Source organism: Hyperolius riggenbachi, chromosome 6 (genome assembly GCF_040937935.1).
Source record: "Hyperolius riggenbachi isolate aHypRig1 chromosome 6, aHypRig1.pri, whole genome shotgun sequence".
Taxonomy (NCBI): Eukaryota; Metazoa; Chordata; class Amphibia; order Anura; family Hyperoliidae; genus Hyperolius; species Hyperolius riggenbachi.
This window is the reverse complement of record NC_090651.1, coordinates 223016165-223036934: the sequence shown is the minus strand read 5'-3', so window position 1 is coordinate 223036934 and position 20770 is coordinate 223016165. Positions and strand designations below refer to the sequence as shown.

The window sequence follows — 20770 nt, the reverse complement described above, 5'->3', positions numbered from 1 at the left end:
ACCCCCTATTGCTACGCCCCTGGTGGGGACATGCAAACATGGGGCCTGGGTGTGGTTGCACACTTCAGAGCCCTTATATGTATTATGCGTAATTAGGTGCTGATGTACACCTGATGCAGGACCAAGAGGGTCCGTAACATGTAGTGTATCTGTCCCACAATACAAAGCATCTCTTGCAGCCAGTGATGTGCCGCCTTTTTCTTGTTATTGGTAGAAATCAGAAAAGTTTATTTCGCCAAGCATGAGCGATCATGCCCGGAATTATTCTTGGCACATACATATAGCTCGGGAAGAAGACAGAGAAGAATACATAGGGACAGAGATAAGTTACATGCTTCACAGTTCATTTAGAGGCCTAGAGATGACCAGCGGTTTGCCTTGTTTGCCTTGTGAGGTTGTTGCTTCAGTTGACTGACCAGGAGTGGCGCAGCCCGCCCCTCCGCTTGTTTGGGCTTGTGCTGATGGAAGTATGTGGAGGGAGTTCAAGTGGCTGACAGCCAATGGAACGAAAGAGTTTCTATGTCTAGCAGTCTTTGTAGGGATGGCACGAAGTCTCCGGCCCAGAGGGAGCAGACTGAAGTAACGGTGACCCGGGTGCGAGGGATCATTTGCAATCCTCAATGCTCTGGATTTCAGTCTCTTGTTGTGCAATAGAGCAAGTGAGGGGAGGGGGCAGCCGGTGACCCTCTCTGCTGACCTGATGACCCTCTGTAGTTTGAGCTTGTCGCTGGCAGTGGCGCCAGCATACCAGACTAACATGGAAGAGCAGAGGATTGACTCAATGGTGGCGGAGTAGAAGCTGGCCAGTATTCACCGAAGTCACGTGAGCAATCCCATCAAGGCCTGGCACTGGCATCAACCCTGGTAAAAGTACCTGGGTCAGTTGTCTCTATATGCAGCTTGACACTTTTTAGAACTGCCTACAGGTTTCAATTTTGATTGGACAATCACTTTTGGATCAATTGGACCAATTTTGACCGGGCAGCACGGTGGCATAGTGGTTAGCGCTCTCGCCTTGCAGTGCTGGGTTCCCGGTTCGAATCCCAGCCAGGTCAACATCTGCAAGGAGTTTGTATGTTCTCCCTGTGTCTGCGTGTGTTTCCACCGGGCACTCCGGTTTTCTCCCACATCCCAAAAACATACAAATAAGTGAATTGGCTTCCCCCTAAAATTGGCCTTAGACTACATGCACTACACAATACATACATAGACATATGACTATGGTAGGGATTAGATTGTGAGCCCCTCTGAGGGACAGTTAGTGGCTGGACAATATACTCTGTACAGTGCTGCGTAATATGTTGTCACTATATAAATACTTAAATAAATATTACCACCTCCATGTAGTAAGAGTTTACCCACGCAGTCTGTTCATAGTATTCAAAATCTGTTGACCATCTTTATTACCGTATATGGAGGTGGTAAAATTGGCCACTCATTGGCCTATCAAAACTAAAGGCTGTGTTCAGGCTTAAATCTCACTAACCATAGGGTGGCTACATACCGGTATGTGTCCCTGATTTAGACATACCCACACACTATGCAATTTTTTGTTAGCTTTGAAATTAGATTTGATTAAAAACATTGGATTCAATTAAAATCTATCATAAAATAATCAACGTTCAATCATTTTATCAACTAAACTTTGATCAGGTATGCCTGTTCTTTATGTTCTGATTTCTACAGAAATCTAATCAAACATCATCCCGTGAGCGGCATTAATCGGAGAAAACAAACAGAGATGTGGATGGTTTATCTGATAAGCCACACATCAAATAGAGTCCAGCTTAACTCAGAAATTAAAGGACCTGAGAGATCAGCCTCATAGCCACATAACTAGAAGGTTTTTTAAAAAGGCAAAATATGTCATCCTCCATTGTCCTCTTACTGTTTGTAAGATTACGTATATGCTCCAACAATTCGCAGGTAAGTTCCAATTTGTCAAGCAGCTCACAGGTTCTCTCACTGTAACCTTTTCACAGGATGGGAGCCTGGAGGCCTATTAATAGTCCCCATGACCCCCGGGAGCGGGGTGGTCCTGTACATAGTTAATGCAGAGTGGTAGTGGAGCGATGCATTATACATTACCTGCCCCTGGAGGCCATGCGTACAATTAAAAATAGTGCTGCAGCATTTGGACGCAGGGTGAAGCCTGAAGACAGCTCACCCTGCTCTAGCTTGATTCCTGTCCGTTATAAAAACTATTCCCCTACTGACTACCTAAAAATTCTTAGGACATATAATTCGGGCAGCGGCTATTACCAAGTTTTTTTTTTAAATTTGGGCTCCCGCTATTACTGGCACCCAAATTAGTCACTTAGTGGAGCTATAGCTGCAATTCACATTACAGCCTATAGCGGCACCCAAATCTATGCGGTACTGAACCAAAATTAGCTGTCTTGGGCGGCAATACAGGTCCCTTTCAGTTGTCACATGTCATGGGACTAAAGCCACATGGTGATTGGCTGGCTGCACGGCACTTGCAAACTGAAGAGGTAGTGAAGAATGACCTGTATCGCAGCTGGGATTAGGTAATTATTACGCTCTGCTTTATGTACATGACCACCCATTATGGAGATTGGGGCGGAGGGTGGCTGACAGATCTCTGCATGGGGGCTCAGCCCAATGTAGCTATGCTTCTGCTGTAGAAGATCTATATATTATGTTGAACACTTTCCATTATCATCAATTGAACTAGCCAGTAAATTAAATGAACTGTACCCAAACCCTTCTGCTTTAGGCTTTTCTTCCCAAATAGTTAGTCCTGCAGAAGCCCAGGTAAGCACACAGCTAGCCACATGACTCATTTACTGAATTATGCCTTCTCTGGCCTTCCAGTAGCATCACCTTTAGCCCATGGATGTTAAGGTTCACATAACTGCTACTGGTTGTAAATCTTGCTTTCTATAGGTTTTCTGTATTCTATCCATCATACTCCCTGGGCTCCAAAGATGCTCCATGGGCTTTTAAAACAGTTATAGTGGGTTATAGCACCTTTTTATCAAAATACATTCAAAGCTATTTTTTTTAAGAACATTTGAAATGTTGCAAATAGATGTTTCTTTTCAGCCCCATTTGTTGGTACGACTCATACAAATTTAACAGAATAGAGTTTAACATTCCTGTTGTAGCTTAAAGCGATAATTACTGCATGTTGACAAAACACAGAACATTTATACTGTGTTTTTCACCTGACAAACTCAAAGCACCAGAGCTGCAGCCACTAGGGTGCACTCTATAGGTGGTAACAGGCCTAGGCGGGAGTCTTGCCCAATGACTCCTCAATGAGCAGGAAGAGACCGGATTCAAACCCTGGCCTCCTGTGTCAGAGCCCTTAACTAGTACACTATTTTACAATTGAAGAAGTATCCAAAAGTTAGTGAAAAGGTACCATCAAATTTATTTTGAATATTGTCTTGCTTGCTGGTGGCTTAAAAGGCAGCACCGCCCCTCCCCTCCGTCATTATGGCCAGGGCGAAATTACGCATATAACCTGATTGTGAGCGACGCAGGGGGCGTGGTCTCTGAGGAAGCCATCAGTCGGCCGGCGACACACATGTAAGACCCTCTTCTAGGGTGGCTGCTGCGTACTTGCGGTACTGGCGTTCGGGGGTTCAGCCTACAGGTATTGGTGGCGGCCTGATTGTCATATGTGGTTTTATCATATCCATTAGGATTGTTTGACTTATAATAAAGTGAAATATTATTGGCATTTTGGATCTTTTTCCTTCTCTTGCTCATCGCTTAGGCATTTTATGACAAGTTGTGAAAATATCACCTAGGAGAAAACTCAAGTGAAAAAGTGAATTGCATATGGCCCTGTATTAAAAAAAAAAAAAAAAAGGGCCCCTGGGGGGTACTTACCTCGGGAGGGGGAGGTCACTGGATCGAGTGGGATTGGCTTTTTCCGCCTGTTCTTGAGCCGAGAGCCGCTACGGCGCCTGCGCTGGAGCATGGAAGGTAAATATTTACACGGCTGCTGTTTAGAGCGGCCCAGCGAAACCGTGGGACAGAGAAGGACGGGGGAAGCCTCAATCGGATCCTGAGGCTTCCCTTCCCGAGGTAAGCACACACACACCAAGGGCCCATATGCAATTCACTTTTTCATCCAAGTTTTCTACTAGGAGATATTTTTATTCTGTTTAAAAAAACAAAAACAAAAAAAACTTTTCAGCACTTTGCAAAAATGTCAAAAGTAGGTGTAAAATATTATCAAAAGTATTCAGTGTACTTTCTTGCTTCCTGGTGGCTTGAAAAGCATTTTATTTACAAGGTGTAAAAATATCAACTCAGGGAAAACTAAGGAGGAAAAGTGTTTTGCATTGGGGCCAATGCCTTTTAAACCACCAGCAATCACGAAAATACTCAAATGTTGATACTAGGTGGTTCAATAGATACATTTCAGGGTTGAAAACCCAGGTACCACTAAGAAAAGGAGACAAAAATAGCACCAATAGTGTAGTATTTCTGGGAAATGTAAAGAAACAACTATTCACAAACACGGGTTGCTATAGGCAACCACAATTTTGGGCATGTGGAGAAGGACCGTCTTCACTTGGTTATGATGACTCAGTTGATCAACGTGGGTCGCACTCCTGAAAAAAACAAAGGACCACTGGATGTAGTCGCAGAGGTAACCCCCTGGGACAGGGGAGGAGGCAATGCAAGATGGAAGGAGGCACCCCAATTGTGATACAAAGGGCTCTATTCACAAAACTTCTCATAAATGTCTTGTTTATCACCTAACTGTAGGGATGGTCGGAAATGCCAATTTTCGATTCTGCGGTAAATCCGCATTCCGCCATTGCCAAATACCGATTCCGCTACCAATTTCCGCATTCCAATGCGGAATTTCCGCCGAAAATCGTGGAAATTCCGCCCAACTTTAACATTGATTTTCTCAAAAACTATGAGGTCTTTTTGAAAACTTTTTTTTTGCATCTTGTTCAGGAGATTCTGCTTAATAGATTCTGCAAGTTTACAAGCAAAATAACCACTGAAAGTACGGTAAGCTATTTCCTGATAACTTCATTTCAATATTACTTTTCTTACCTCAATTATATATTTTTTCTTTGGAAGCTTAAAAATTTTACATAGAGAAGGTAAAAACAGAGGAAAACGTGAAAAAGCTTTGTGAATCATGCCCAATATGTAGTGAGTGGAGGTAAGTACCAGGAAGTCTTACCTTGTGATATGAGCTGAAGTGCTGAAAAGTCATTCTACGTAAAAGGTGAAAAACTATCTCTTAGGAGAAGATATAGGAGAAAAAAGTAAATTGGATGCAAAAGAGACATACCGTATACACTCGAGTATAAGCCGACCCCCTAACTTTAACCTAAAAAAAGCGCATAAAAATGATTGACTCGGGTATAAGCGGAGGACAGGAATTGCAGAGGTTAAGTGTTAGGCATATGTTGATGAGCAGTGCACGTGGAAAAAAGTAGTAAATTCCTGGCAGATCTGGGCAAAAATCTGTTGCACCAACATGTTCTATTTATTGATTGTTACCTAAAATCGATTGGTAGTAAGATCAGACTGGATGGGGCTTCCACATTGATCAGGGGCAGTGCAGGAGCAGTGGATGTTCCATGGGCCCCCATCCCTCCACTGACAGAGCAGAGCGGTATGCAAGTTGTGTCACCGGGCAGTTTTAGAGTGAGGACTGTGTCCCCCCTTGTCGTCAGAACAGAGCGGTATGTGAGTGCTCCCGGCATTTGCAGTGTTTGTCACAGCGGAGGGGGCTTCCTTTACTCACTAGTCCATGCCGAGATCTCGCCAGGGATTGCTCTAGCTTGTCTGACTTATCTCCATGACCCCTGCAGTGGCGCATGTGATGTGAGGCGTTGCTAGAGGGCGTAATAGCAATGAGTCAGACAAGCTAGAGCGCAAACCCCGGCGAGATCCCGGCTTGGACTGGTGAGTGAAGAAAGCCCCCGCCAGTGTGACACTGCAATCACTCTAAAACTACCCGGTGACAATTTACATACTGCGCAGCTGTCAGGGAAGGGGGGACTGTACACATACAGCCACTCCACAAGTGTGCTCATTTCCAGAGAGGCACATAGGGTTGACAGTGTCGGGAGCACTCAGATACCGCGCCAGTCTATCGGGGGAGGAGGGGGGCAGTAAACACAGCCACTTAACAAAATACATTGTGACAGTGGCTCGAGTATAAGCCGACACCCCCACTTTTGAGCCGACACCCCACTTTTGAGCAACATTTTTTTGTCCAAAAAAGTCGGCTTATACTCCAGTATATACGGTAAGTCCACATGCCTTTTTTTAGCTCCTGCTGTATCTGTGCTGCAGATGTAATAGCACAGTGTGGGCCATAAAGCTGCAATAATGTAGTGTGTATATTACCACAACATATCCAATCCAGACTTACAAATGGTGAAGTAACCAAAACCAATCAAAAGTAAAGTAGACATTGGAAAATATCCATGCAGCGGAGTCATGATGGCCCACAGCATCGAGTAGTACAGAACTTACGTTACAATGAATGCTCAATAGATTTCAATTGAAATCAATGTTTGCTGTACACCACTATCTGTATTATGTACCCAGTTGGTTCCTTTGTACAGCGCCACGGAATAGGTTGGTCCTTAATAATCACTATCCAATCAAGCAGGGATTGATTGGCTTGGCATATCAGGCCAGAAGCAGCCCATGAGTGGCTAGCGGGAAGAATGCAGACTAGAGGCTGAAGTATTTTCAAAATTGTTGCAGTCAACAACATCTCAATGCAATAATAATGATAATATCGGGTAAATTACAAATGCAATTCTCGCGTAGGCGCCTAAACCTAAAGACTTCACATGAAATTCTCTTTTATGTACTAAAACTATCTCAGCGACTTGAAATCTGAACCAATACAAGACACAAATTGTTCTTCATTCTTCAAATATTTTAATTTCAGCATTTGAAAAAAAAAAAACATTTCTGAAACGGCAGATTAGATGGTGTTATGTGGATGAAAGGAGACATTGCAACAAAGTATGCCACTTATACTGTAGGATTGTGATCTGTGATCTGTGTCTATAAAAATACCAAAGCACAACTTGATTCTTACCTCTAGATTTAAATACAAAATTAAAAAACAAACAAACCAAACTCGGCAAACTGTACAAAAACCTGATTTTCTTCTTCAAGACCTTACACGAACCCTTGCCAAACATTGGCCTCAGGAAGGTAAACAGAATCTACTTCATTGTAGGGTGGAGTACAGCCCATTGCTTTGCCAGGAGACTAAAATGGATGCATACACACAGTCTTGTAAGTCAAAACCTTAAAAAAAAAAAAATTCTTGAAAACAACTGATGTCTTCTCATAGCGCTGCTGGGATAGGAAGAGGATATACAGCATCAAGCATTCAACTGGTGACACGGTCATCAATATAAACACTAATACTGCTCCTGTGTAGTACCGTAGAACTCATGTAACAATATGGAACCACTTTGATCAGGTGACAGACCTGTAAGACCCCAGTTTGCTGTGCAATGGTTCTGCTACACACAAGAAAAACATATTTGTGACATATTCAGAGTTAAAATGTCTTTTTTATATTGGAGATTGTCTATTGAAGGGCATCCCTGACATTGTCCTACTGAAACTGAAAGCATGGGGAACACTCAGGGATATGGAAGACACTGGACCAGCAGGGATACTTTTTTGGATCCCTTGAATCCTTCAAATTATATTGAACCACCAATTTCTATTGGCACTATACTGTTTTAAAACTGGTTTCGACAAGAACTTGCCTGTGATAACAAGCACAAGGGGAAAAAATAGAGTTTGTGTGCCCATAAAAACACCTAGGCACAACCATGCAGCCTCAGGACACTTCAACGTGGAGGAGACCATTTCATAAGAAGTTGTGGAATATTTGGATCCATACATTTTGGTTTATATGTTAGGTTGAAATTGTATTAATATGTTACATTTTATATGGCTTACAATGGAACATCTCCTCAAAGCCCCATCGGTGGATTTTGGTACATGTAGTACCACATGGGAATGTTATTTATATATGTCAATAGGGGGTGGAGCCAGTACTCACTAAGCTTTGCCAATGCTGTATTAATAACCTAAGAAGCAAAGATGGCAATATATTCCTCGGAGGTTCTAATGCTTCTCCACACTATATAAAAACGAAATAAATGTATGCTGTGGATATACTTTAAAGTCCACAAGTCTTTGTTAGGTATACTTGTCAATGGAGATATGAAACGGAAGCCACCATCTTGCCTTCCTAAAAATGCTAGTCTTCTGGGGTTAATGAAGACCACTCTGGCAGTAATATATTTTCTAGATCATCCTCGTGAAATAGTCTACAGATCAGGTGTTTTGACATTCCTGTTCTGCATACCTGTCACAGGAACACAATGATCCAAAACTTGGAAGTTGGCACTTTAGATGGTCAAGGTGGCAGCCTCAATAACTATCTGAGAAGTGTTCTTTAAAACCAAATTCAGCCGAAACTCTTCGGAAAGGGACTCAAGCTGCAAGTCGTCTAGGGTTTTGCTTTTTGCATTTTTTCTTCCAGTGGTGCCAGCAGTAACAAGAAGTGAAGGAATTACTCCTAGCGGCACATAGAAAAAAAAATTACAGATTTCGATGTTTTGGGCTTTGTATAATATCTGTACATGAAGGCATAAGGGGATTAGCTTTTGAGAAGGAGGACAACAATGCTAGTTACCTGGCTTGTGTTGCTGACCTTTTTGTTGCAATACCTGAGCCTCTACAATTATGCAATAGTTAGTAAGTTAAAATGAAAAAACAGCATTAAAAGCGGTGGATCAGTACAACAGTTAAATATGTAGAATTTTTGAAAATGCGTTCAGCAATGGCAGCCACTATATTCCTTTCAAGTTGCATGGTCCATCAGCTCCATCTTTGTGACTCCAAGGGCAAGAGAACAGCCATTTTTTCGACAGACTGCAGAGTGAAGAACATACTGCTGAGGCATGAACATACTGTAACCAGAATCCCTGCAATGTCTTAAAAGCTGGTGACCTGACTCCACCTTTAACTGATACAGCAGTTCCCAGTGGAACTGGCCTTTAAAAACTAACCATACACACATACCACAAAACAAACATCGGCAAGGAACACTAACAATTTGTAGCTAACAAAATGTAAAAGGTTAATTTTCCAGATGAGTTCAGAATAGAGGATAAGCCAAGTCTAGATTAACCCTGACTCCACTCGTAGCAATGTCACATAAAAAGTCTGTTAAAACAATATTTAAATATTTATGCTACCAGTTGATTTCAAATGATAAAACTATTTAAATAAAACAAAAATATTGTCTCTTCTCCTCTTATTTAAGTCTTCTTGAACTTGATAGTTCAATATCTGGGCCGAAACAAAGGCCACTCTGCGCATCATGTGACCTGTAGGGTCCTTTAGGCCACTGAAACATTGTGCCCTAACAGAAAGACACCACATCTCCATCTTGTTAGCACGGTTTTGGGGGCCCTTCTTTCCACTCAGTTGAAGGCTTCTTTGTCATGCAGAAGATCTATGTCCGTCCTTTAAATGTGTTCATGCAAGTGTAAGATCCAGAGAATCTGTGGATTTCTTCAAGTGCTGATTGAGGGAGGATGCTGTGGAAAGAGGGGAGGAGGGACAACAATATAAACAAACTGGATGTTGTTTGTTCTGAGAGCAACATAAAAAAAAGGATGTGAAACTGAAACTACCTGGACTTTCATGTATACAAAAGAGAAGGAAGTGCTACTGTTTTTTACTGCTGGCTATTGTCCTTTCCCCCTGAGTTCTTAGGAAAACAGACAGGATGCAGCTGGAAGGGCATTTCTATAAGAAGCTACTATTAGGGGACTCAGAGGTCAACAGCCAAGCAAAACAGGGAAAAACAATAGCTGAATAAAATTATTTTGGACGGGAATTCTATGCACTGACTGATGGTTGAATTAATCAGGGCTGTGGAGTCAAAGTTGATGGCTTCATAAAATGAGGAGACGGAATTAGATGATTTTTGTACTGACTCCACAGCCCTAGCTAGTACTGACTCCACAGCCTTAGTTCATCAACCATTCACAGTCCTTGAGAACTTAAAGTGAGAGATGAGTACAAGAGTCTGCCATCTTTGTACATTTGTAAGTACAGTTATCCTTAGTTATCCAAAATGCTCCTAAATAACTACACTGTAAATACCAATGGCAGGGTCCCAATAACAGATCTGGTTAGAACAGGAATAGCAGCACTTTTGTCATCTGGTATGTATTCCCATAGACCAAAGCTGACCCCAGAGAAATGTGTCTTATATTTATGGGACTTAAGCAAAAATATTTGGATCTAGCATGAGACTTCATGCTGGGAAAATAAAACGCTTGTCCTCACTATGTAGCCCATCACAGAGGGGGTTGCTGGGAAAAGTGGTCACATGGGAATGCAAAGGAAAAAGACAGTTCAGCATTCAGAACAATCCAGCAGTGAGCTGTCACTTCATGCATAAAACTGTCACAAAGGAACTTCAGTCACAACTGGAATTTATTACACAGATCAAAAGGAGCTATGTGCATGCTTTACCCCAGCATAGCAGCTCACATTTTTTGGGGGACTGTGAATTCTTCATTTGGGGGTTCTGGCTGGAATTTATTACCAAAGTCATCAACTGAATACAATAGAATACCAGCAGGTAGAGCCTGATGGTTTTTTTTTAACTCCAGGTAGGCTTTACATTGTATTTAGAATGTTATAGAAATATACCCTTGCACTTTTTTAAATATATAAAGTTTAATTTTTTTTTTATTTAGCAAAAAGTAAGTTTCAGTATAGCGTATTTATATAGCAGCAACATCTTCCGCAGCGCAATGCAGAGTATATTGTCTCGTCACTTAACGATCCCTCAAAGGGGAGCACAATCTAATCCCTATCATATCTATATGTCTATGTATGTGTCCTGTAGTGCATGTATCGTAGTCTAGGGACATTTTTTAAGGAAAGCCAATTAACTTATCTGCATGTTGTTGGGATGTGGGAGGAAACCGGAGTGCCCAGAGTAAACCGACACAGACGCGGGGAGAACATACAAAACTCCTTGCAGATAGTGCCCTGGCTGGGATTTGAAATGCAGACCCAGCACTGCAAGGCAAAACGCTAACCAATACGCCACCATACTGCCCAGTCAGGACCATCTCTGCCGAGTTTAGTCTAGCACCTATTCAGTAAGGAGTCCTTGTGCTAAACTCCCTAACACTGCTACTGCCTACTGAGCATGCTCTAGTGGCTGCAGCTCAAGGGCTTTGAGTCAGGCAGGAGCAAACCACAATATACAGTTAATGCTATTTGTCTTGTCTAGCATGTGTAAGAGGCTTTATACTTCCATATCGACAAAGACAAGACAAACAACATTTATATTGCGCTTTTCTCCTGGCGGACTCAAAGCGATTTATCACTGTACTATTCGTGTCAATTACAGGAACACAAACAGGACTGATGGAGGTGGTCAGTGTCTGGTTAAATGATATTACTGAAAAGCAGGTGATATGAAGTCACCAGTTCATAGTCATTAGGGAGGACTGCCACTATTCTATAGAGTGCTGCCAGTTACTATATATGATTAATGTAGATTTACCTTTTCAATATAACAAGAGCATGCATGGTCCACGGTAGTAGTAAAAGGGCATGGTTCTTCTGAACAGCTTCCACAGTCCTTATGGCCACAGTTTCAGGCTTCAAAGGTGGAAAAATGTTGGGAAACCTGAAAAATGACACAGTATAAGAAACTATGCATATTCCTCACAAATTCAAAGTACCATACTCGAATCCCATTCCACACTCAAACTTGTGGATATTCACACCTATCATTTCCATACAAAATAAATAAAACAATGGATGCTGTCCACGTGTAAAGGTTTCTGTAGTTTCAATGTCCACAGGGATTCATATGGGGCCTATAGTTACACAGCCAATCAGAACCTCCCATTTAGTACTGTGGACAAGAAAATGAGGGCTTATTTCCACTGGTTGCAGGACCAGTTTCCAGATCATACCCGTTACCTGTGCTGCTGTGAAGCTGCATCACTATAGCTGTACCATGCACCACTATAGGGATTTGGCTGCATGACACGAAAAACGACTGCATGCCATTCAAACACACAAAGGCATGCAAATCGGATAGCATGAATAGTCAACTTTTTTCTGTCCGGCTCATATGCGGGGAAACGCTGCATATTCATACCTAGTGGAAACAGGCCCTTAGAAGCAGGGCCGGATTACCGACCAGGCAACAAAAGCAGTTGCTTGGGGCCCCATTCAGAGTCAAAGGGGCCCCCTCAGCACATAAACTAGCCCTCGCCATCCTGTCAGCGATGGCTGGATGGTATAATGGTTAAAGGGACTCTGAGCAGTGCAGTAACTATGGAAAGATGCATATCAATTTAAAGCTCTCTTTCTCCTCTTTCCAATGATATATAAACCGCCGCCCAATGCCTTTTAGTTTTTGCTATTTTCGCGATCGAAATCGCGGCCACAGCAATTCCGATTGCGAAAATAGCAAAAATTAAAAAGCATAGGGTGGCAGTCTATCTATCATTGGAAAGAGGAGAAAGAGAGCTTCAAAATGATATGCATCTTTCCATAGTTACATTGAATTACACTGGACGACTTTTCTCCAAAGTTGGCAGCTTGATTCAGCACAATGCAATGAAATATAAGGAACCCAGGGGGATATAATTACAAACATCATGCTGGTAGGTGTGAGGATGTAATTAATTAGTTGTGGGTATGCTTAAAGGCATACCCACAGGCACTGCTCGGAGTCCCTTTAAGGGCTCTGCCTCTGACATAAGAGACCAGGGTTTGAATCTCAGCTCTGCCTGTTCAGTAAGCCAGCACCTATTCAGTAGGAGACCTTAGGCAAGTCTCTCTAACACTGCTACTGCCTATAGGGCGCGTCCTAGTGGCTGCAGCTCTGGCGCTTTGAGTCCACCAGGAGAAAAGCGCGATATAAATGTTATTTGTCTGGTCTTGTCTTGTGAAATGATGCCGTGCGCTGCTGATTGTCTTCAGAGCCAGGCTTTCCTCCTAGGTCCCCCTCTTGCTACTGTGCACTCTGCCACTGCCCACCCCTCCCTCCCTTCCCACAGTGAACTAGGGATGGTCGGAATGCCAATTTCTGATTCCGCGGTAAATCCGCATTCCGTCATGTACCAATTACCGATTCCGCTACCAATTTCCGCATTCCAATGCGGAATTTCCGCCGCAAATCGTGCAAATTCCGCCCGACTTTAACATAGATTTTCTCAAAAACTATAAGGTCTTTTTTTGCATCTTCTTCAGAAGATTCTGTTTAATAAACCCTGAAAATTTGGTGGTTCTACGACTTTGCTATTAACCGGTAAAATCTGAGGATTTTTACTGTAATGTAAAATGCAGAAAATAGGCAGATGCAGGTTTTCTGCATTTTACATTACAGTAAAAATCTGCAGATTTTAGCGGTTAATAGCAAAGCCTCCTTAAGTCCCAGAAACACCAAATTTTCAGGGATCATCAAACTGAATCTTGTGAACAAGATGCAAAAATAAGTTTTCAAAAAGACCTTATAATTTTTGAGAAAATCGATGTTAAAGTAGGGTGGAATTTCCGCGATTTCCGGCGGAAATCCGCCTATGGCACTTGCATTACCGATTTCCGCATTCCGATGTGGAAATGCAATTTCCGATCGGAATTTTGGAAATTGCATTTCCGCGGAATACGAATGAGCATCCCTACAGAGAACTACAGCTGCAGCAAGAATGATAGCAGCAGATGGCAAACGCTCACTCACCTATCCATGATCCAAGCAATAGAGATCCCGTCATCTGAAACCCATCTGTCTCTTCTACAGTGCAGCCGCTCGCTCTGAACTTCCGGATTCTCAGATCAGACAGGAAGTAGTAATAGCAGTAGTAACAAAGCAGCAGCACTCTAGAGGAGACAGATGGGCTCCGGATTACGGGACCTCTATTGCTTGGATCGCAATAGGTGAATGTGAGTCATCTGGTGCTGTCATTCTCCCCCGCTGCAGCTGCCTTCTCTGCTGGACTATCGTATTCACTGGGATGGAGGCTGCATGGTGGCTGTCTAGTTTGGGAGGAAATCGGTTGTTCAGTGGTGGAGGTGGTTATGTAATTCTGTCTGGGGAACGGCTTCCGGTTTTAGCGGTGTCCAGAGCTTTCTGCTATTGCCAGGCTGGAGATGCAGGGGGAAAGTGCTGCTGCTGTGATATCTGGCGCCCTCTTCACAGGGGTGTCCCAGCCCCTGAGTGCAAATGTCCCAGCCATTCATCTCTCACTCTGCATTTTGCCGCAGCTATTCCCTGCATTGTGCACCCACAGAGGAAAGCAGGCTGTTGCCCATAGCAACCAGTAGCTTGGCTGCCCCGGTGAGTGCGGCATGTTGCTGTGCAGCTGCATCTTCTGATTCTATTACGACATGATGGGGGGGCCCAAATCAGTTACTTTGCTTAGGGCCCCATTTAGCCTTAATCCGGCTCTGCTTAGAATAGTTCATTCTCTACAGAATGAGAAGGTGCTGTTATATAAAGTCCGGTTAGACTGATACAATGTCGAAACACAGCTGGAGAGGAACTTCCCCCTCAAGCTTAACATTTGGCTACATAGGTCTGTACGGAATGGTTAGAATGTGTCGGGTTTTACTGCCATGTCACAGTTGTGAGGTTAGCTGTCTACTTCCTTTCTGGAGGATGCTTGTGACCAGGCTAAGGAAAGACAGGAAAGGCAAAACAGCAATAAAACCCTCACAGAGGCTAGATCTCATCTACTGTATCTATCTTTGCAGCTAAATGGTTTCTGAATGTGCCCTTTAAAGCAGATTTCAAAACCCACAAAAAAAAACAAACGACAAAATAAAGATGGAAGATACCTGCTGCACCATTTCATTCATCCACTTCATCCTCTCCTCACAACCCTTCAGCTACCTGCTACCCTTTACCAACTGCAGTCAGTCCCCAGTATGAAGGTGTGGCTAAAGACTGACATCCATGATAGGTTTAGACTAGGTTCATACTAGGGCTCAGGACGTAAACATATGTGCTGACACTGTTCACACTGCCCACTGCGTATCAGTCGCCACTCATTCGCCGGTACTTCCAACGCTTTTCTAGGCAACCCCATCCCTTTATGTCTGTGCCCTTTGATTAGAAGGAAGAAGATTGATAAATCACATCTTTGATTGCTATAAAGAAGTGCTCAAAAACTATAGAAAGATTGAACTAACAAGTTACTGCTGTTTAAAATTATTTTACAGAAAATCCTTGTATTATATTTGCCACTTATCCCTGTAAAGTTCTATTGCCGCTTTAAAGTGATCACAGGCATCTCTGGAACTTTCATATACAGTTTTGGAGCTGTGATATTCTGCATTCTGCATTACTTGCCCTCATTTATTTATTGTATTTATAAAGTGCCAACATATTACGCAACGCTGCCTCATGAACCAGAGAAGAATGTACGGTAAATCTTTATAATAGTTTAAAAAAATAATTAACTGGCTCAAATCAGGATTCTATTGACATTGATCAATGCCTATAAATAGGTAACGCTAATAATAGTTAATCTGCAGGTGATCACTAACTAGGGCAGACTTATATATTCTGTGTTATCAGAGGGACAGCAGGCACATGTGACTACTGTGGATATAAGGTAATAAATCAGACAGAGCACAAGCAATGGCTAATTATTGACCTACTAGGTAGAGGTTCAAGCTGTAGAGATGAAATAGACTACAATGCTGACCTGGTCTTGTAACACCTCCAACGTGGCACCAGTTTCATTGCAGTTTCTGCATCTTAAAGTGCCACTTAGGGCCCTTTTCCACTAGCAATCGCTAGCATTCACGATAAACGCTAGCGATTGCTGAATCGCAAAAGTCCAGGAAACCTCGGCGATTGCGTTCACAATTTTGCTATGCACTGTACTGCATAGAAAAAACGCGGCAAAGATCGCTCCGCGGCGCGATCGCGTTTGATAAAAAGACGAATCGCAGTAGTGAAAGTTGCCTACCGCGATTCCCATGTTAATATGCAAACCGTAGCATTTTAAAAAAATCACTAGCAGTTTTTGATTTTGCGATTCAGCATCGCAAACGCCGCTAGTGGAAAAGGGCCCTTACTGTAAATTTAAAGGGAATCTTAACTGAAATTACTTTTACTTACCTGAGGGGTCGACCAGCCCTCCACAGCCATCCTGTGCCTGCAGCGTGCCAAACCGATCCTCCTTTCCTCTGCCGCGGCTTTGTTTTGTTCTGCCAATCAGTCGTCTGTCCACTGCGACACGCACATCCTCATACGTGATCACGTTGGTGAATGCTTCCTGCACAGGCGCAGTAAGAGAAACACTCTTACTGCGCTTGCGCAGGATGCTTTAGTGGATGTGAACGCGTATGAGGATGCACGCAGCCAGGGCTGCACAGGCGCAGTGAATCGCCGACTCGTCAGCAGAAACAAAACTAAGTCTACAATGGATCTATTGCGGTAAGCGGACCGCACTTCTGTGTGGTTTGCCATTTTCCCAGACAGGTGGAGGGGTTTCCCTGGGCTACAGCCAGACCACAACGGACTATGTGAGTGGACACTACACTATCCGATCCTGCTCACTGTTCCTGGTCCGTTTGCATATAGGAACCCTAAAGAATTGACAGATCATTGTTACAGTACCCCTGCCACTTTCTAGAGGTGTCTAAAGTCAGTAGAGACGCATGTGCAGAACCTGTACTTATCCAGCACAGAGACAGTCGTGTAATTTTAGCCACTCTGAGAGTAGAGCTTAACTGTCTGTGGATCTTAACATTCTCGCATGCTGGGAATACATGATGAGTTTTTTTTCCCTGGCAGATTTACTGGCCGATCAATGTTCAAATCTATTGCCATTCACTTCTATAAGAAAATCAATCAGAAAAACAATCAAAATCAGATCGGACCTGTCGCAAATGATCTATCGAGCCATCTATCAAAAACTCATGGTGTATTCCCAGCATCAGAGTGTTAATATCCCTCCCCCTTTCTGACAAGACAAAGTGGACAATACAACAACCGGGCAGAATGCTGAGATAGCCAGCATCCAGAGCATATAGGATAGGTGTCAGGGATTGTTGAAAACACACACACACACACACTATGCCCAGGCTGCAGCTTTCCAAAACACACTGCTCAAATGCTTTAGAATCCAGGCAAAATGAAGTATGTATGCCCCAAACCCGGCATACAAACTGATACCAAAGGATTTTCTCAGGAAAAAAGTTCCAGTGCTGTTGGAAGCATTTACTAAAGCCACTATTCAGAAGGGACCCGACTTGAAGATGCAGCCTCTATTAATAATAATTTTGCAGTGCTGTTTTACATACAGAATTGAACATTTGCAAGTTTATCCAAGAACCGCCCATAACACATTCCTTCAGAACACTGGGCAGACTATGTACAGCAAATCATTCCTGAATCCCCTCAAAAACCTGGTATAGATAGAATATCCTTTTCAGTTCAAGATGGCTATACTGTACTTTACAATGCATTCTCAGTGGATGACATTTAGCTTCCTTCAGGACCACTACAACAATTCCTGGTATTTCTGCTTCTCCAGACATAACAGTGTACTGTTACACAGAGGCTGAAACTGCCATTGCATCAAGTAAACCAACAGACTGCTTGTAGAATGTCTTCACACATTTGCAATCAGATTGTGTCTTACCTGATCTTTGTGGCATGAGGTACTACCTACACAATCTAGTTTTACATATATGGACATGCCATGGTGTTGCACAAACTATTAAGGCCTGTTTACTGGCACTTTCCGGGAAACGGATCAGTGAAAACTGATCAGATTTCCATTCGAACTGATAAAATTTCTGTTCCCATTTGTCGGTTCAGTTCCTTTTCCCCATATATCCCCCCTCCCCCAGCAGATTTTTGCTGGCTAGAGCAGTCAGTTTTCTAGCCAGTGTGATTAAAGGACCCGTTTCTCATTGCCCCCATGCAGTGCTTCAGCTGGGCTCAGTAGTCCGGAAAAAAATTGCCGCAGCACCAAACTTGTTCAGTGGAGTGTGTGGAATGGATCCGTTCGAACGGACCAATGTGAATGGACCCATAGGTTAACACTGGATCCATTCTCATCTGTTACGTTAATCCGCAAACTTTTTATTTTTTATATTTTACTGCCAATATGAATCGGGCCTTATAAGATTGTATAATCCGCTGCAAAAACAAAAAAACACTGAAAACAATTTCCAGTGATCAACCTTTTATAAAGCTGCCATTTAGGCAAACTGCTCGGAGTATTACCACCCAGGGCATTTCAGCGGCAAAGCGATATATACACATGAATGTTGAATAATAAGATTATGTATGGCCAGTACAAACCTGATTCTCATCCCCTGGAACATCTCAGTGCTGGTATGAAAGGGTAATACTGTTGTGGCATTCACTCCTGGGCAGTCCAGGAGTCCCAAGGTCAAGCTCTCCATAAAAGCAAAGGAGGAAGCTTTGGAAGTGCAATAGTCAATGGCCCCGGGGATTGCTGATAAGGCCAGGACAGAGTTTATACAGACAATGTGCCCATTCTGTAGCTCCAGCATGCGTGGCAGGAAAGCTTTTGTGGTCTGCAATAAAACAAAGACATCTGTGTAAATCAAATATATAGCCAGATCCTCAGAAACATCAGCTTCCGATAAAGATTTTCTCCTTGACCCAGTAACATTTCTAACAGCATTTAAGGTGTCTGCAGGCTGGTTACTAGAGGCAAGACTGCACTTATATCTCCAATGTATGAATGCATCATTTTGCCAGGGGAAGTGGAGGCTCCTGGTAGTCAGGCGGTCTATTGTAAATTGCCACCACAATAGGAAGTTTGGTAAGCTCTCGTGTACAGACAGCATTGAAAAGGTATAGTAGTACAGGAGATACTTCACTCTCTAATGTAGGATTTTTCTTACTGTCTGTTACCTGTGAAGATTTCAATATCATGCCTGGAGTGAAGCTGACAAATATGTATTTTGCAGTTTTCAAGGGAACCAAAGGGCAGAGTGAGAGTGATATGGAGGCTGTCTTATTTATTTCCTTTTAAACAATACCAGTTGCCTGGCTCACCTCCTGATCCTGTGATCCTGACCCTGAACAAGCATATGTAGATCAGGTACTGACTCAGGTTTTACTGAATTAGCCATATGCTTGTTTCAGGATTCTGACTCAGACAATAGGTATGCCAGAAGTTCAGCAGGACTGCCAGGCAACTGGCATTGGTTAAAAGGAAATAAATATGGCAGACTCCATATTCCTCTCACCTTGAGTTCCCTTTAAACCCTTCCACACTTAGTAAAATTAAAAGCAGTGTACTGTACAGGTGTCTGAAGGGCTGGACACTATCCTAAATTAGAGTCTCCCTGCAGTTCTGGTCCCACTCCAAAACCCGCTGGTATGTGGCAATATGAAGAGTCCCTATCTAGCGCTATAGACCTACTGACACAGCAGCCGCAGCAAGCTATGTGTGCTCTGGCTGCTACCTCCTGCCAATCTAGCTGGACAATTTTGGTGTTGTAGCTGTACATAAAAAGACATACCGGTAACAGCCAGAGCATTTAGATGCATTTATTTTCGCATCAGTGATAAGCAGTGCATGAGCACTGATAGAATGTGTGTGTTAACGCTATGTGTGCAGATATTGGGCCTGATTCACAAAGCGGTGCAAAGTGTTTGCACGCGAGTGAAAACCCCTTTATCACGCCTAAACTCAGTTTAGGCATGATAAGAAGAAACTCGCGCAAATTTTCCGCGCGCAAAGTTTTGCGCGCGCGCTTGCAGCACCCGGCGCTTCGCGCAAAGCTCCCATTAAGCCCTATGGGACTTTGCGCGTACGCACGGTAGCTTCGCGCGAGTTAGAGCACAAAGCGGTGATAACTTTGCTAGTGCAAAGGTTATCACGCCTAAAGTCTTTTAGGCGTGATAACTGAGTTATCACCGCTTTGTGAATCAGGCCCATTGAGCCTTAAGGTAGCCATACACTGGTCGATTTGCCATTAGATCGACCAGCTGACAGATCCCTATCTGATCGAATCTGATCAGAGAGGGATCGTATGGCTGCCTTTACTGCAAACAGATTGTGAATCGATTTCAGCCTGAAACCGATCACAATCTGTGGAGCCGCCGCTGCCGCCTGTCCCCCCCCCCCCCCCCCCGCGCATACATTACCTGACGCTGGCTCCCGGGCATCTTCTCCGCATCTCCTCCACGCTGCACCCGCTCCATCCCGGCGCTTCCTGTGTCACTCCGTGACCAGGAAGTTCAAATAGAGCGCCCTCTATTTGAACTTCCTGGTCACTGTAGTGACAGGAAGCGCCGGGATGGAGCGGGTGCAGCGCGGAGAAGATGCGGAGAAGACGCCCGGGAGCCAGCGTCTTCTCCGCATCTAATGTATACCTGATCGGATCGGCCGCCGCTAGCGACGCGCTCCCTACCAGCGGGCGATCGAGGGTAATTTCCCGCACGGACCGATCGACGGACCGATCCGATTTCGGGAGGAAATCGGATCGGCGGGTGCGTTTAGCACGAACGATTGGCAGCAGATTCGATCCCAGGATCGAATCTGCTGTCGAAACGGCCGCGAATCGGGCCAGTGTTTGGCCACCTTTAACATCTGAACACCATCATAAGCATCTATGGTAGTCAGTGCTTATGTGCACAGACCTTAACCTGCCTGGCGTTCTGATAAGATCGCCAGGGAGGCTGCGGGAGGGTTTTTTTTTAATAAAAAAAAAA

At 43.6% G+C, this 20770-nt stretch overlaps 1 protein-coding gene across 2 annotated transcripts in view; it reads right to left on the bottom strand.

Annotated features, from left to right (window-relative positions):
- Positions 1-8422: 8422 nt before the first annotated feature.
- Positions 8423-20770, bottom strand: part of DHRS3 (dehydrogenase/reductase 3) — a 45488-nt gene continuing 33140 nt past the window's right edge. For both annotated transcript variants that reach the window (XM_068240464.1, XM_068240465.1), the window contains exons 4-6: positions 18380-18618; positions 11603-11728; positions 8423-9608 (exon numbers count right to left, since the gene is read on the bottom strand). In XM_068240464.1, coding sequence (XP_068096565.1) covers positions 9524-9608; positions 11603-11728; positions 18380-18618 — 450 coding nt within the window. In that variant the 3' untranslated portion in view covers positions 8423-9523. The remainder of the gene's footprint in view (positions 9609-11602; positions 11729-18379; positions 18619-20770) is intronic.